Raw genomic sequence first — 18,346 nt, forward strand, 5'->3', positions numbered from 1 at the left:
TGCGAGAAACGGGATTGTTCTCTGGTTGCAACAGACCAGTCAGGCTCTAGCAGAGAGTCTGCTCAATGCGTAATTCATGTTTAATAATATTTTAGTCTCTAAAGCAAATTACAGTATAAGATAAAAAACAAACAAGGACTTATAAAAAAAAAAGAACACAAGTTACTAAAAAATGAGAGAAGACACACAGAAGTAAAATGGAGCAGGGGGGAGACATTCAGCACAGTCAACTCACAAGATGCTTGCAACTAGCAATGAAAATACAGTAACTCTACATATTAAAAAAGGGTGTTGTAAAAGTAATCTCTTTGCTACACTTCAGTGAGAAGGGTGCTCATGTCCAAATCCTGGTTTGAGACCCTTGTCTGATTAGGCAGGTCCACTGAGTCAGTGAAGTTCTGGAAGTTCCTTCCATTAATCTGGAGGAAGGAAGGAGTGCTCTCCGTGGAAAGACACTGATGCTTAATTCTTACTAAATTTGAGTTGTATAGAGAGTCAAAGTAAGATTTTCATTTATTGTACAATAGAAGTGCCTCGTATAATCGGCTTAGTATTCTGATGACAATGCACATACCAGCTGCCTCGTCAGCAGCCAGTACATTAAAATACTTGATTTGCTCAAAATTCCACCCAGCTCTCCTTAATGATGGTAAGGACTGAAAGTTTCTAATGCAGCTGCACCAACATTTCAAGCTCTTGCCCAGGCTCAGTACAATGCATTATCACCGACATCCTAACACTGTTCAAGTGTCATTACAGTGTCACTCACAGTGCCTTTTGCACTGATAAGGTATCATCTCTAAAGAAACCATTGAAATGCCACGTTTCCACAACTCTCTGGCTTTCTGTTATTGTTGCACCTTCCTCTTTCTGAAATGTACTGGTTTATGCAAATAATATTACAGCAAAGCAAATCTGATGGGCCAAATCACCCCAGGTGTAGCTCCACTGAAGCAAAATAATACTAGTACTATATGCCAAGTTCCCAGGTCCACTTTAACTCTGCTTAGGTGAAGATTATACTATTTTTCTCAGATAGAGCAATATATTGTAACTAACTCCCTGTCTAAAGAAACCTTTGTGATTTTGACATATGTAAGATAACAGTTTAGTGCAGTCCATAGACTCACTCCGAAACATGCACATGCGACTGTGCTGTCTTTTGCTTTATTCAGTAATGAAGCTGGTGCTTGCAAAAAGTGGCAGATTGACAGCTGCAGAGACAGGAGACCTTTGCTTATCCTCAGAACAGATTGCTGGGCAGCCAAAGGAGAGACCTTCCTCATTCTCTCTTGCCAGCTTGTCTCAGCCCTCATCTTTGGGACGCGGTTGTTGCCTTCATTCAGCCTGTGCTGCCTCTGCTCTTATCTCCCAGAATAGGGGAAATCTAAAACCTGTTCATACAGGTGGTCTTTCCCCTTCAGGGAAATTACAGCAAGGTCACAAAATACTATGCATAAGGTGCTGTATTGTTAGCATTGCCTGGATGTTACTGTACTCCTCTTTCCTTTTCCACTGCCATGAGACAGACAGGTATCTTAGATCTCTTTCAAAAGACTAGTATTTATTGTTTCATCCTTAGTCATAAGAAGTGAGATTATTGCCCAAAATGTTGCAAGTTTCACTGGCTCAAGCAAGACTGGAAGGTCTAATATATCACAAAATTCAGCTCTCCTGGCCTCAGCTCAGATGTAATTTTAAATGGTCTGCCATTTCACCAATAGTTTGGACTCAGTTCAGAGTGAACAAACCAACTGCAAGCACAGGTACAGCAAACTCTGCACCCTTGCACAGATACATGGTTTTGACAACTTAATCAGCTGATGTTACTTGTTTTAGGTGAAGGCGTTGAGTAAAGATTATAGCTTCGATGCAGAAAACAGGTATTTAGATGACTGGCTCCAATACTTGTACCTACCACAAACACCAAATGAATGAAGGGAATAGTCAATGTGAACAATCGCATCTCCTACATCTATATTGTGGAAAGCCTGGCAACTTGAACATGTGGGGAAAGAGAACTGGCACCATCCAAATGACCGCAAACTATTTGAAGATATAGTTCTCCACTGCATTTTAGTATTATTGCTCAATTTTCTGTAAATTGAAAAAAGTACAACCAGGAAAAACTCATTAGTAATCTCCACATGTAAGATGACAGCACAGCCCCTGTCAAAGGTTGAATCATGACATATTTTGTCATAGTTAGCTGCTATAAGCACAGTCTGCATACAGTGCCTGTGAGGGGAAGTTCTATATAAATATGTATAAACATGTAACGATCATTTTCTAAAAACTACATAGGTCCTCCACTCAAATCCAGGCAAAGCACTGATATGTTTTGGTGTACCTCAGTACAGTGAGAAGTACTGAAAATAAAAGAATTCTGCCTCTATCACTGGGTTACAGTCAGTCTCATCCCTGATTTTTATTTGATAGCTCACACAGTGAAAACCAAAAAAAATTCAACATAAAATCTATACCTAACTCTTGTTATTTCTAGACTTGTTCAGGTTCTTAATTTCCTCTAATCAGAGCATCCCCCTACACCTCTCATGTCTTGGTAACTAATGAGTCACCACACCAAGGGAGCAAACACACTCAGCTGTTCTGCATGGGGCTCCAGCTAACAGGCAAAGGCAACAAGAGTCCTATTTTCCTTCATGGTAGAAGGTCTTGTTACCCCTCTGACAGACCTATCTAGAGGTCAGTTTTCAATACAAAAACCATTTTTGTACAGGTTGAAGCACTAATTAAAAAAAAAAAAAAAAGACAAACTCAGTTTGCAAACCCTGCCTGCTGTCTGTGGTCTGAGACAAGGACAAAAGGGTTTGATCCAGCAACATCAGAGTCCCTAGGGCATTATTAGGAGAAAGGAGAACTAAAGACAGCTCTCGAGTGGGACCTTTGCCCACCAGTGAGTGGTCCGCAGGGCTCGCTCCAAAGAACCAGCTTAGGACAACAGAGCTGTAGCATGTATAGGGAAGCAAGACAATAGGGACCAGCAAGAGGAGAGGCTGCAAAAGAGAAAGGAAACACACCAGCAATTTGCAGCCCTATTATCCAGCTGGCTGCTAGGGAAAGCAGCTCTGAGGCACTGGTAACCAGATAGCCCTACCCTATTCCCAGCTGGGGAATGAACCGATTGCAAATTAAAGCTGCTTTCCTTTTCTAACTCCCCAGGGAAGAGCAGCAGCTCTTTTCCAACTCCTCCCCCATCGTTGCAGCAGCCCTGCAGGTGCTCAGGATGCTATTTTCAGTCATTCACCAGCAGGTGTGACTCAAGGCCCTGTTATTTAAAAGCGTACAAAGGCTAATTTAAAGTGGGAACTGTCCTTTGTAGTATTGTGGCAACTTCAGTACTATGGATACAACTCTCTAACTCTCCCCACTTTTCATTTCTTCCTCAATTTCCTGTTCTCTTTCACCCTAATATGCTTTATACAAGGAATCTTACGAAGCCTCAGTACATTTGCAGAGCCCAGGACTTTTGTGTAGTACCAGCACCCATCTACTGCAAGCAAACACACACCTTCCCTCTCTGCACCCTCCTCAGCATTTTTCCTACCTATCATGACATTTCTGGGTGAAGTAGTCTATTGCTTTCAGCTGATACTGTGGGTTGCTCTCATATTTGCCTTTATTCTATTTAGGTACAAATAACCCAATCATGAGAAGCAGAACACAGAATACTAGACTGGAAGACATTGAGAAACCTCAGGTCAAATTTTCTAGTGTGAGCTCTGAAAGGGAGTCCCAAAACCAAATGCCTGCCTAAATACAATGCAGCTATAGACCCAAGGGAAAAGGATATGAAACCATCTTACTCCTTTTATGCAGCATTCCACTGTGCTCTGATAAACTGAACTGGAAGAGCCTCCATCTATCCCTCAGTGGCATGGCCCAGCTCACTATTGCGTTACTCTAGGGTACGTGGACTCTTTATATTCTAGGACCACATCAGTTGAGATCCATGGAAAAAAAATAATAGACATCCCAAAATATTCTCATGCCACCTCACATGGAAAGCCAGGTAAGCAAAATGATAGAACACATCACCTTTAGGTACACTGAAGCTGTCACTAATCCACCCCAGGCGGCAGTTTTCCTAACGATTTTCATTAGCATATTATTCTCCCAGTGAGGACATGCTTGGGGCAGCAGAAGACCTGTGCTGTCCCATTCCACCACAGACACCTTTTCCCAACCGTGTGTGCACAGGCAACCTTATGCAGCAGTAAGTTTTCACCTGCCAGAATGCAGCAAAGACACTTCAGATGAGCCAAATGCCAAGTGTCTTTATCTGTGGACTGAATGTAGTGGCTGACATAACTCTCATGGACACATCAAGTGTTTGAGGGAAAGGGGCAGGAATCACTTTAGACAGACAAAATCACGCATCAGTGATGATTTTGGGGTGTGTGTGCTATAATTAAGTATTAAATTTGTAAAATTTTACAGTGAAGGCTGTGACAACAAAAGGGATTGTACTGATAAATTCATTGAAGTTCCCTTTTGTCTTCCCTCCTTCCTGTTCCAGCTTCCATCCCTCTATCCCTGTGTGCATTATTTTCTTCCAGTCTTCTTTTTTCCTGCCCTCTCCTATCACTCTTCTTTCTCTCCTGCTTCTCTAACGTCTTTCAGTTCCTCCCTCAGCCTCTTCTCCCATATCTGAAAAGCAGTGTTGCTATAACTAGCCACACTCAAGTTCGCTACCTGACAACAACTAGCACAGGAAAACCGTGAAGCAGGAAGAGCTGCTATTTCAAACCTCTCTATCAGCAGATGCTTTAGCCAGAAGATGCAGCAAAAAATAGGATTGCCTTAGGAAGGTGAGCAAGTACCATCTGGGAGGAAGGGAAGGAAAGATGAGAGATTTAAAGCAATTCTGTAAGATCACACTACCTGCAGTTCAAAGACCACTGCATTTATTTCCCATACATTTAAATAGCAAGTGACAGATTTGCAGCATTTTATCATTCATACTTATGTTCTAATATGATTAGATGTGGCACATGAATCTGGTTATGGCAGGTATTAAGACATGTATGACAGGCATTTCTTCATAGTTTATTGTACTGAGCTATAATTTTTATTTCAGACATATACATGTACACAATTCCTATTAAGAAACACTCTATATGTGAAACAGATTGAGTATATAGGTAAGCAAAAACCTATAAAGCACAGTTTGGCACTGAAAGCTAGATACATAAAAACGGCACCTTCCAAAGTATCCCTGAAAACTCTAATTTAGCAATAGTATTATAATAGCCCTGAAAAGTCAAACTTCAACAGGAAAGTGAATTGCCTTTCTCTACACCTTGTGCACCAGAACTGCTCCTTTAGTGAACATACATAGATAGAAATTAAGTCAAAAGTTGCACAAATTTTGTGATAGCTTGAGGACACTGAGACAAAAGACAGCTGTGGTTAGAAACTGGCTTACCAAATCATCATAGACATCCTTCTTTATTTGTCAGGAGAGCAACACAGCAGAAGGTTCTACCCATCACCAGATCCTATCAGCCTCTATGCAACACACCCATTCTCACCTAAATAACTTACCAGCTAGCAATTGACCATGATGCATAAAGTGGAAAGAATCCAGTTTAACTGTCAAATCCCATATATTTAGTGTTCAGGAGAAACATAAGAAGCATTTCTCAATTAGCACACATGACCAGGAAATTACGGAGTAACAAGTACAGAATATCAATGTGTTGTTTCTAATAGCAATAGACCTGCACTTTGGGTGTTGCGCATTCACATGTCCCTCATTAGCCACTGTCACAGTCTGTAGTGGACGGGCTCTTTGTGAGCTCCATAGCCAAGGAGAAAGTTCATTCCAAACCAGGCCTATCTAACTTGTTCTGTAACAGGTGCTGAAATCAAAAAGTACACATCTACGCATCTTCTATGCAAAGTAAAACGTCCATCTCTTTCACCAACAGATTAGCTTTGTGTTGTAACTAATCTAGAAATAATTAACATTCAAATTTACAATGTTGCTCATTCTGTTCTCTCTTATCTCTATTTCCCTTTTAGAGTTTGTCTTTTTCATCCTTTCTTCTGAGTATCACATCCCAATTCCTACCTCTTAAATAACCATGCTGCTGTCACACCCTTCTCCCTCATCTCAACCAATAAAAACAACTTTCTCAGCCTTCTGGATTGCCTCAGAAAGGTTTGAATTTCATTTCATTTCCTTTTATGCCTGCGTATGGTCACACTACATACATAAAAATAGAAAAATAGTAATACTTAACATATAGTGGTCTAAGCACTCACCTGTTGCCTAAGCAACAAATAAATTAACCTGCAAAAAACCCAACTTCATCCTCTTCATGCTGAGATATAGGGAACATATATTTCAAATTACCTAATGAAACACACTATGAAGAAAAGAACACAGCAGGTACTAAATGAAGGCACAGAATGGAAAAAAGACAACACAATACCACATTTTCTGTACGAAACGAGAGCCTTACCATCCTGCTGGCCCTGAAGGTTCTGAGGACTTTGCATTCTCTCTTCCAGATTTGAGCTGAGGTCAGAGTTCACAGCTGACATCCTAGTCGAGTCACTCATATCAAACTCATCACTTTCTATAGAGCTTTCATCCTGCAAATGGAAAGTTTCAGAGATGTGTCAGAAATCATTATATGCTGCTGTTCACATTATATGTGCAGTTCACTCATTCCTGTTTGTTTCAGTCACACCTGGCATGGAGTGTAATCGTGCTGAATCTTTGTGTATATAAGCAAACAAGCAGAGCACATAAAGAAGAGCAAGGAAAATACAGCGTTTATGTGATATGATAATCTGACAAATGCAATTTGTTCAACTATGAGGATACTCCATTACCACACACTCATAACTGTTTCCACAGTATTTAGCAAAAGAGGCCTAGTAACTAGAGACCCCATACCAAGTCCTTGTTATTCAAATTTGGTTGAGGAGAGCTCTCCACATTCTCTGCCTGAATCTTCTACCTTTTGCAAGTGAGGTCGGTAACCCCGAGACAACCACTCACAGTAAGATACTTCCAAATGGCAACTTGACCTAATAAGAATCAAGTTCTTATTCAAATTCAAGTCAAATTCCCTTGACATGATGTCACCCTTGCACTGCTACTGTGTTTAAAGAAGCATCTATGAAAATTATAAAGCTTATATAAGTTCTGAGTGTGTTCAAATGACAGTCAATGGCAAACCAAAGTAATATAATCACATGAGAATCACTTCAAATTTATTCTACCTTATACACCTTTAATATGATTTATCCATCAAGTCTAATTACAGAGCATCTACTAGGGAAGATAGCAGAGGGCAAAAAGTAAAAGTCCCAATCAAATATTTTGTCCCCATTTATAAAAGCAAAATCGTTTTGGACATAGACCAGCAAATGTTCACATAAATGTTTAACTTCACTTGTTTCAGTCCCACTGAAGTTCATGCATCCCCTCATGGATTAAAAATTAACCATCCACAAGCCTTGCTCTGCAAGCTGCTGAGGCAACACGCAAACCTAAGGTGATATATTTTTAGTCTCAACTTTTCTGAGACTGAAGAAAAGCATTTTAAAGAACACAGAGAAAAATATAGCAAATAATTTTGTATCTCCTGAAGATCAGTTTAAAATACTTTTCCAATCTTTTCTTTTTTTTTAAACAAAACCAGAACTGACAGGATTCTATTTTTCTGGATTGCTCACCAGAACTGACCTAGAAAAACAGCAATCTTTAGAATACGATTTACTGTGTACTTGTTGTGAACTGGTTTCTACAGATACTAATATAGCTGCTTTCTTCTTTCTGAGTGCCTGGCCCTTAAACCAATTCCCCTCCTGGATCTCAGTGATGTTTCCAGCTTGCATGGGCATTTCTGTCATTATCGGAAGGCAAGTTCCCTGCAGTCACAACACTTGTTAAACCAGGATGAAGTAGTGCCAAATGCCATTCAGGAGTGAGAGTGGGACAACACACAACATGATGCTGTTCTGCACCATACACCAGAACAATGACAAACAATGAAACAAACATACCTTGCTCTCAGAGTTTTGTAAAAAACTAAATGGAAGAGTGAGGGCTTCTCTAGTGGGCACCTGTCTGCCTTGCCCAGATAAGGCAGGAGCACCCCAGTTACAGCAGCAGCAAATACCCGAACACTGCCCTCACACAAGAACCGTGATGCCCGCTAGCCTCCTGCCCCAGACAGACGGGGCTGAGACACATGCCAAGCTGGTTCTGAGGTTTAGGGAAAACGCACACTGCATGTTCAAAGACCAAGATCAGAACACAAACTCCCCCGGACCTTCTGGAAGGCTGTGTCTCTGTTAAGACGCAGTGGTATTTCTCATTGAATCCTGCAGGAACCAGCAAGCAGCAGCTTACATTTTCCAATTCTGAGGTTAGACAACCTGTGTGGGCTCCCAGAAAGGGTGCTCTGGTTATCCAATGCTTGCATAGGTATAAAACAACACACATGGGCAGCCTGTGTTTGCCTACAGCACTCTGAAGAATATCTCCACCTCGCTCCCCAAACTGTGTAAACATTTATCTGAATCTGTGTGGACACACAGGCATGGGGAGAGGAGCAGGGAGCCACTGGCATCTTAGTACTCGTTGCAGCACAGCTGTAAATTCCCACAGTGATGAGTTCTCATTTTAGATGAAGCTTGTTTCCCTTTCATCGATGGCCTCAGCTTAAAAATGATGAATTGAAGAATTAGGAGGCTTTCAGTCACTGTGCTAGCTAGTTGTGGGATCCAAGTTTACTCCTGTCTCAATTCCACCCCCTCCACAAGAATACAGATATGATTGATGAAACCTTGGAAACAGCCTTCCTACAAACCCAAGCATGTTTTTTAAGTGCATAAAATAGTTTGAATGTATGCACCAGAAATCTTCCTGCTTTGTACTACAACATTTTCACTGTCATTTTGTTCTCAGTGCAACAATTGTACAGCCCAGAAAAAAAAGAAATTCTTAGCAAAACTCTGCTTTGAGAAAAGACATAAAGATCATCTTGAGAACTTTCCTTGTGCCCTCTCTGCCCTGGGAAAGATATTTTTACTAAAACATATAAAAAATTACTTTCTCTTCATAAATCCAGTGCTGCAGACATTACATACACAGTAACATTAGAGCTGCAAAACTGAGCTGGGCAGGGAGATACCAAGCAATGGTGCTTCCTGCTGCCACTGTATAGTTGCCACTGGCTCACCTAGATGAAAAAGTGGTTTAACAAAAATTTCAGTCATCAGACTAGAAGGACTACACCAAAACATTCAGGCACTGCGGCAGGTGGCCCTGTTCTAGCATGAGTGCTTGACCCTATTGTGGGAGGAGTAATTCTCAAAGGGAAGAAGTGGAAAAACCAAGGAGTCCTTTAACTCCTAAGGCTACTGCAGGGATAAAGCCTCTTCTCTCCTGTTGCTTGAAATCCTGCTGCCAGATGCCTGAAAAGGGGCAGCACGCAGAGGGGAGGCTCAGCAGGAGGGAAAAATGACCAGGCTGTATTTGTGCACAAAGAACTCGAGTCACGAATCTCTCCCCACACCCTCTACAATTAAAAAAAAGGCAAAAGCGAAACAAAGATCCTGATATTTCTAGAAGAGTGATGAAATCCCCATTCTATGGGGTGTTGAATAATTCATAAATCTCCACCAATAGCCCATATCTACTTATTATGAAACGAAATCTGGCTAACTTCACAGAAGTCAGGAGTCACTCAGGGTCTTTAACATAATCCAGCTGCTAGGGTTGTTTTTGGAGGTTTTCTTTACTAAAAAATATCTTGTAGTCAGGCAGAAGGACACAGCATGCAGGACTGCTTTTTGGCTGGCACATAGCTGGGCTTTAACTATTTGGCAGCTCAAATGGTAAATGAACACATTTCTAGCAAAATGAGTTTATTACAAATAATTTGGTAGGTGTCATCCAATTGATGAAGCACTTCTTAAAGTCTGGAAAAACTCTGAATAAATCACAGAAAGAAAATAATTTTTGAGAAGAAATAAATACAATTCAATTCCAGTTCTCTCTGAAGAAGCTTGATTCTCAGGCTATTTCTCTTCTCTTTTTTTTCCTGTCTTTTTATTCAAAGTTTCAAAAGCAACCCCTACTCTTATTTATCAAGCTTTTTTGCCTTAAACATTTCAACTGATGCTGCCAGGGCTTACATCTATCTTACTAAAATGTGTTGCATCCTGGCTCCTAACCTTGAGAACACCATGGCATTCATTTCAGCTGTTGATGGTATTGTTTTCTAGCATTAGACAATGAAAGTCACTGCTGAGCACAGCACTAAGTCCTGGGTGAACATGCTGCCCCCATTACCCTTTCTGCTGGTCCAGAGAGTAAAAGGGCACCTTCAGGTAATTTGAAGCAGTACAGTATACTACCCCCAGCCATGGAAGGGTGGTAAGCCATGACATTTTCTCTCAACCTGATTACTTGAAAACAGCTTTGGTTTTGTTTCAGACTATTTTAGCAATGAAATTAGAAAGATGGGATCAACAGTCATCTTCAGTTCAGTTTCCTGGCTACCAGCAAGACAAATCCCAAAGAACACAGGAGAAGAGGAAAACAAACTTAAAAGATTTCAGGTTTTACCTCATCTTGCTGTGAATTTAGTAGCTGCAGCTTCATGTGTTTCATATAAGCCATAGTAATTGGCATGTTGTAATCAATCATACTGGTCACCAAAGTTGGAGGTTTTCCATTATCTGCAATAAAAATATTTATTATGCATTATATGTTAATTGTGGAGGCTACTTCAGCCTACTCTGCAGTCAAAGTCAGACAGTTATGTCATTTAGTTCTAACTTTGGCATTTTCAATCACTTGTAGGCTGTACAGATGGAAGTCTCCCAAAGAAAAATGAAAATCAAGTTCAAACCCTGAAAAGTGATAAGTTCTTCTACCCTAAATGACTACAGCACATGCATCCTATCTATTCCTTATGTTTAAGCCCCCATATAAACATTTCCATAGCAAAATAAATTATTTCCTTCAGACAAAATAATCTTTCTATTGAGGGCGCGTATAGTATTATACTCCATCCTTAAGTGAAAGCAGAAGATTCACTACCTTCCAGCTTAAGTAAATGAGATGATCTGACTTGTTGAACTGTTCCAGTCTACCAAATTTTTATGAACCCTCACTTAAGCTGGGAAAATATAAATGGCTATTAGGAATAAAATTACTTTACATCCCACTATTTGACACTAAAACTACCTTTATGATCTGCTCCATCTGGGTTTAAATGCATTCTTTTCTGGCACTCTGAGCAGCTCATTAGAAATCGTGTCACCGCTTCTCTCGGTAGGAAGGCATAGGTCTCTGAAATCTGAAATGAGTAACAAAATATAGGTGTTATTATATAAGCGGATTGAACATGATTTAACAGAACTGATCATTACATTTCCAAATAAGGCATATTATCTTATAATGCCAGGAAGCACAATGAAAGCATGTTCTGCATACTATGTAGGATTTCAAGAAACATCTATCCAATTTGCATACTTATCATCTAATGGCTAATAACAGTTGATACTGAACAAAATTTCACTTACACCAAAAGTGGGGTTGTTTTCTGTTTACAGTTTTTTTCAGATTCCTTTCAGTAAAAAGATTCATACATAACAGGCATCCCACTGAGGGATGTTTTTTTTTAAAAAGTGGAAAAGCGACCTTTTTCTTATAACTAATACCTAAAAAAGAAAGTACTTGGCTTATGTACTCTATTTATTTTTCTTGTAGCAATAAGTAGACAGATATAGGACTCCATGTATTAGCAGCAATGACAGTGTCCTTACTATTTTAACTTTGTATTTGAATGTTTTGTGAAAATATTGTTGGAAAGCTTGTGATTTAATACTATGGAGTAAATATGTTATTTTCACTAATAGTTATAGAATTTGGGAATCGCTTAATTTTAAAGACTCTGCTTTATCTGGACATACCTTGAAACAACAGATTTTGGTTGTTTTCTTATTTCAACATTATCATTCTTTCCAAGCACATACTCATAAGCAGGCATCAGGGGGATTTTTTTGTTTTGTTTTTTGAAAGGGGAGAGGAAGAAGCAGTTATTGCTGTTTTTAAAGATTGCATTCCCCCCACTCTCAAGGATGCATATATCTTTAAAGACATTTTGCCTTACTGAAAAGGACCTGCAGGTTGATGCCAAGCTGAAAATGAGCCAGCAGCATAGTCTCTGATCACAGATAAAGCACATCTCATACTGGCTACATTAAGTGTATGGCCAGCAGATAAGAAAAGTTATTATTCCTCTCTATGCAGTGCTGGTAAGACAGCAGCTGAAATAATGTGCCCAGGTTGTCCCTCCACAGTTCAAGAAAGCTGCTGAGAAGCAGGAGAGGGCGCTGCGGCAGGCCACCACAGCAGCTGGAACCTAAAGAAAACCCTGAAGGAAAGGTTGAGCGAGCTGGATTTGTTTTATGTAGGTTATGAGGCAGAGATAGATCTAATTGCAGCCCACCACTGCCTGAAGGGGAGTTAAAAAACTGTGGAGAGAAACTCTTCAGAGGGTATAACCAGGGACAACAGCCACCAACTGCAGCTGGGGACATTCAAACGACATCAGCAGAAAATTCTTCACTAAGAGGCCAATGCACTGGAGCAGCTTTATCAGATGAGTGGAAGAATCTCCAAACTTGCATGTTTTCAAGATGTTACAAGGCAAAGCCATGGCTTTTCTGTGATTCATTATATATGTTGATGTATACATACTGAACAGTGCGAGTGCTGTAAGGAAACTCTAGCCTTTTTTTCCCAAACAAGGTGGTTGTCTTGCAATGGAGATAATCCTTAAAGAAAGACAAAGTCCCAGCAAGAGAGATTGAAAGAGTCAACTGATATCTGCTTTTATTCCCTTATTGTAAAACCTACAGTAGGATTTGATTTCCTATCAAGCACTACATTGATGCATGTCTCTGTAGGAAGTGCAGAAGGATGGAGGTGGGGTGTATGAAAGTGTGGATACAGAAAGGACAAGGTAACTTTCTTTAACCGGATGTAAATGGATTACATATTGTGCAGATCACTCATGCTCCTCACAAGGGTGCTAGGAGGAGGAGGAATGGCCAGTTTTAACTCTCTTACACTCTTCTCCTTGGCTTATCACCTACTTAAGCTGTGTTGAAACTTACGTTTCCTAAAACTCCATGGACCAAATTTATCAGTGACAGTATTTTGGAAAATAGGTGGAGTTTAAATTAGTATTTGTTGATGAGACATGAGTCATGGAAATACATAGAAATGATGCATTGTAAAATAAGAACACAAATTATACAATTCTGTTTATGGTATTGTTGTTTAGGCTGTTTATTGTTGTTGTTTTCTTACATAACAGAAATCTTACTGCAGATGAGAAGGGGATTAGTATAAAAGCAAAATTTGTTCTGTGATAAAAATTGGCAAAGACTTTTTCTGGGCCTGAAACAATTTATCTGAAAATGAAGTCACTAAATGAAGCCACTTTTGAATGGGCGATCCTACCAAAAAAAGTATTTTCAGATTATTTTTCCTGGTTTTTGTAGCACAGAACAGATGCTTATTTACCTTTCTAAATATGAAAACATTGGTTATACTCATGCTTTATGGAATCTAAAAAAAGAACTTAAAACCAGCTAGAATTTAGCATTAAGAAAATTGGTAAGTGCACATACGCAGCAACCTTTCTCTCATAACATTTAACACATTTAGCACTGTATTGAAATTAATGGAGCTTACCCATGGATTCATTAGTTGCCTGCATTTGATAGGAATGCTCCATTTATTCTAATCAAGAATCTCTGTCAAAATTCCAGTTCTGCTTAAACAAGATGAAAATCCTCCATGGAAAGCAAGTGAGCTAAGGACCAGATTTGATAGGTATGCTCCACTGACTATAAGGGAACCGGGTTTTATAACTAAATTTGTCCACATAGCAGATGCTTGTGTCTCCATCCTCCCACTGCAACACAGTTTTAAGGATGCCCTTCCCTAAATAACAGCAGTTTTCACCAACTTCCTCCCCTGTTTACTTTGTAATTTGAATCAATCACATTCCAAGACTTCAGCCTCTATAAATTGGCATAACATAATAGGTATTACATTAAAAGAGATACATAGAGGACAAAATCCACAGCGTTCTTTGTTCTTCCTGCTTGAACATACACAAAAAGCTCTTTTCAATTTCCAGTGTCAAAAAGCTTACAAGAAAAAACCCCAAGCCTCACAACCCCAACAGTGCAGACTCCTGTTTGCCTTTCTCATTAAAGAAGGGCACACCTACTTTATAAGATGCAGATAGCCACTTGCTCGCTCTGGCCATGCTCTGAACCAGCTGGCTTAGCACCAGCCGTAGATGGGAAGATTTCTAACCAAATTAGCACAAGGCCAAACACAAAATCCTGTATTTCACCCCTCAGTAAACTTTACCAGCTTGTGCACAAGGTTGCGCTGATGTACTTGATGGAGCTGGCTTGCATGTGAGTATTTCAGAGCACAACCTGGAGGCCTGTGACACTTTCTAAGTAACTATACAGAAATATCTTAGTCAGTGGTCTGACTTGATCAGGAAAAATTGTTTCTGTCCTCTATTCTACCTGAAAGAAAACAATAATGACTCAGTCCTCACTGATGCTGTATATTCTCACTGCCTTCAGCGGCCCGGCTCCTAGCTCTCTTCTCTATGTTGTCAGCTAACAAAAAATACAGCCAGACTATCTCATTCAGTGATGTGCTGCCATAAAAGAATATTGGTTTATTGCAATTCCACACAAAAAAAAAAAACCAAACACAAACAGTTCTACATTTTAAGAAAAAATAAAGCCAGAAAAGTGAATTGAAGTGGGGTATATTGCATTATTTACATCCACACACTGACAATGCAGATCAGCATATTTTTGGCATGACTTAGAAGAAACTGCTCATGCATATGACTGTATCAATCAAAGAACAATCAGTGATGATTTACTATATTGATAACATTACTTGGATTGCATTAAAAAAAATTTATGTATACTTTTTTTCAAATATGAAGCTTTAGAAGTATCCTTATGGGACTGCTTATTCTTACTAGTGGTTTTATGGCACATGAGTATATCCTCTGTTGCTTGTAGAAATGTTATGTTCTATCTGGAGGTATTCTGTATCATGAACAAATCAGAAAACAAGCAGATTCTAGCAGGTTGGTGTTTAGGAATTGTGTAGTAGGTATAGCTCTTACAGCTGAATGCTTTTTACATTGTAAAGGGAAAAAAAATATAAGAAATGAGACATCTGGAGCATTAAGCAGAGTGCAAAAATCATATAGGATTGGTTTTAGCCTCAGAAGTTACAGAATAAGAAGCAAACATTTCCTAACATTACAATCCACTATTTCGTTTTAACTCTGAACTCAGAAGAAAATAGAGTTTACTTCAGCAGCTTCAGGGTCAAAACTTCTATGATCTTATTTCACTGTTCACAAAAAGTCTATGATATAATAGAATTTGACATATATCAACCCATCCAAAACATCGCTCAACAATGAAGGCCTTCTAGACCTATAACTGACCTACATGCTGGATCCCATGAAGAGCACAACTACTACAAGGCAAGTAATCCAGTACCTGAGCATGTAATCTGATTTACACTGGACCTAAGTGATGCATGCCCTAATTGTCTATGAGAAGCGTATTGCATTCCTACTGCATCACTGCAGGCAGAGAAAATGGGCAAAGTCTCCATTATGCTCTCCAATATTCAGATGATTTAAGTGCAGGGTGTTGTGATGATGTAGCTTCCAGAGCTACATTTTTATTTGGAAAATTAACAAGCTCTAAACTGAAAGGCAGATTTTAGGACACATATGGCAGAGCAGGAAAGACAAGTGTGAGGAGAGGGAGTGAAATTTTGCAAATGAACCTATTAACCCCTAAAGAATTAACATGGAGGATGTATGTGTAGTCTGGAAGATACAATGTGTCAGAATAGAGGGGTTTTTTGGTGTGTGTGTGTGTATTTTTTTAATTAAGGAGAGTAAGGGGGGGGGAGAAGATGATCCAAAGAAGATTTCCAAGAGGAGAGAGAGAGAGACAGGGAGAGAGAGTGAAGATGGTAATCTGTCCTGGGCCCACAGCCATCAAACCAGGTGGCAGAAATTGGTTTCTTGATGACAGGAGGGCAAGCCAGCCAAGGAAAGTCCTCTCCTTTCCTCAGCAAGAGGTCAGAATAGAAGTCTGATATAGGAAAGCAGATATATTACTGCTGGGAGTTTTATCAAGAGCTCACTACCCTGCTATACTGGGGAAAATGCTGTTCCCTCTCGTGCTAAACTTGCACTTCACAGCTCCCTTCCCTTCCCTCCCTGCGTAGCAGAAGCCACTTTCTGTGAGTGAAGCAGTGGGGAACACCTGCTAGCGGGACCACTGCCAGGACACTCAACACTTGCCCTTTGCAAAGAAGAAAGAACAAGTCCATAGAGTAAAAGTGATGGGTGGTGCACACAGGAGTTGCGTGGATGCAAGGACTTAAGCGTGTTAAGGCCCTGAACAAACCTCCTATTCTTCCACTTCCCCAAGAACAAGGTCTGCCCTGGACAGAAACCAGCCAGGCCCCAAACCTGCTTTAACCCTGTTTGATCAGGGAAGTTGTACTGGAAGGAGATGATGATATTTCACAGTGCAACCTGTCACAAAATTCTTCCCCAGGGAAAACATGTTTGCTGTGATGCTCAGGACTTACAAGCACATTCCTGTTTTGGGAGGGGAAAAGAGTCACGCCATCTTTTTCTTAGGGTGACAGGAAAGAGGGAGGCTACTCAGCAGCCTGATCCCAAACCAAGAAACATTTATTACTGCAACAGCTAGATGAATCACAGGACCCCAGATATTGCCCCACATCTAACAGACTCCTGTTATGCCTCAAGTGTTATATATGTATGTACTACCTATCTGATCAGAGTCTTGCCTGAAGCTACTTCCCCTTGACACATCAGTATCTCCCCCATGTTTTACAAGCCTGCTTCTCTTCCAGCTCATCAGAGCAGCGCTCTTTTTTCATTCATGGGTTGGGAGTTTTATTAACTGACCCATTTCTCCTGCTCAGACATCGCAACCCTCACTCACAACTCAAGTTCACTGCTGTAACATTTTAAGCCTTTGCACAGTGGCTACGCAGGCTCAACAGGCAGATATTAGATCATCCTTCACAGGTAAAAATATTCAAGTAGAATATGCACATAGAATTTAAGGTGCTTAAGGTGGCTATGAGACTTACACAAACAGTTCTCGGGTAGATGAAGCACTTAGTTATGAGAAATTTTGTCCAGATTTAACATACAAACATAAGGCACGCACCCTATTGTTTAAATGAATGAAAATCTAACCTCTTTTTTAAGAATATTAAAGAAAGTAAAGAAAATAAAATCTACTCTGAAATATAGGGCTTGATCACTAAATCTGGCCTACCTGTACCGACAGCTGGGCCTGAGAGGAGGCAGAGATGTTTTCCATCTTAAGTCTCGTCACAGACTATTTGAGTTTCTTGAAAAATGTAATAAGGCTATTTTTTTTCCTGGTTTGCATTGAATCAGAAAGAATTGTCCTAACAGCTTGAGCCTGTTGCATTATGCTGCTACTGTAGCCACAACTTTTCCCAGTTACTCCCACTTGTGATATACCCCTCAGCACTTGAATTTAAATTTTAGACACAGCTGAATAGTTTAAATCAAGAATTGCAGCTCTACAGAGGCACAGAAAGCCCACTATGCACTTGTTGCACACCTTTCCCAATACACCAGATGGATTCTTTTCCTGAACACTCTTCTCCTGTGCATCCCTGTCTCCACTTTGACACCGCAGTTCCCCTTTCAGGGTGGTATGCCTATGCAAAAATAAGTCCTTTAGGACAGAGAGTGAAAAGTACTATCCCGACACAACACAGTTCCTCTAGGACACCGAGATGTAGCAGCAAGTGCTAGCAGAGTCACCCCTACAAGGACCCTTGGTACTTTCTCCCTACCACTTAACCAATTCCTTGCATCAGCATATTTCACCCCACTTCCTATGGAGACTGGCAGAGGACCCAGGGGGAATACAGGACAAGCAGGGACCTGTTTGGGCACCACTGCTTTCTTTGGCACCAAGGAACATGCTCTTTTCACCTTCCGCACCTTCCTAGTCACCTGTGCCCCCGCTGAGCAAACGACTCGGTGGGGCCTTGTGTCACATATCCTGCCTTTGTGAGGGAATTATCTCCCAGATCAAGGCCCTCGACATTTTCCCTGTTGGTAAACTTCCCTGAGAACTAGGGAACTAGCTGAGATTATAAACATTGTATTAAGTATTC

General features: G+C 40.3%; 1 protein-coding gene across 4 annotated transcripts in view; it reads right to left on the reverse strand.

Annotated features, from left to right (window-relative positions):
• Nucleotides 1-18,346, reverse strand: part of NOL4 (nucleolar protein 4) — a 200,992-nt gene that overhangs the window by 143,543 nt on the left and 39,103 nt on the right. For all 4 annotated transcript variants that reach the window (XM_074880413.1, XM_074880420.1, XM_074880406.1 and 1 more), the window contains exons 3-5: nucleotides 11,243-11,354; nucleotides 10,619-10,731; nucleotides 6,492-6,624 (exon numbers count right to left, since the gene is read on the reverse strand). In XM_074880413.1, coding sequence (XP_074736514.1) covers nucleotides 6,492-6,624; nucleotides 10,619-10,731; nucleotides 11,243-11,354 — 358 coding nt within the window. The remainder of the gene's footprint in view (nucleotides 1-6,491; nucleotides 6,625-10,618; nucleotides 10,732-11,242; nucleotides 11,355-18,346) is intronic.

This window comes from Strix uralensis, chromosome 1 (assembly GCF_047716275.1).
Source record: "Strix uralensis isolate ZFMK-TIS-50842 chromosome 1, bStrUra1, whole genome shotgun sequence".
Lineage (NCBI taxonomy): Eukaryota > Metazoa > Chordata > Aves > Strigiformes > Strigidae > Strix > Strix uralensis.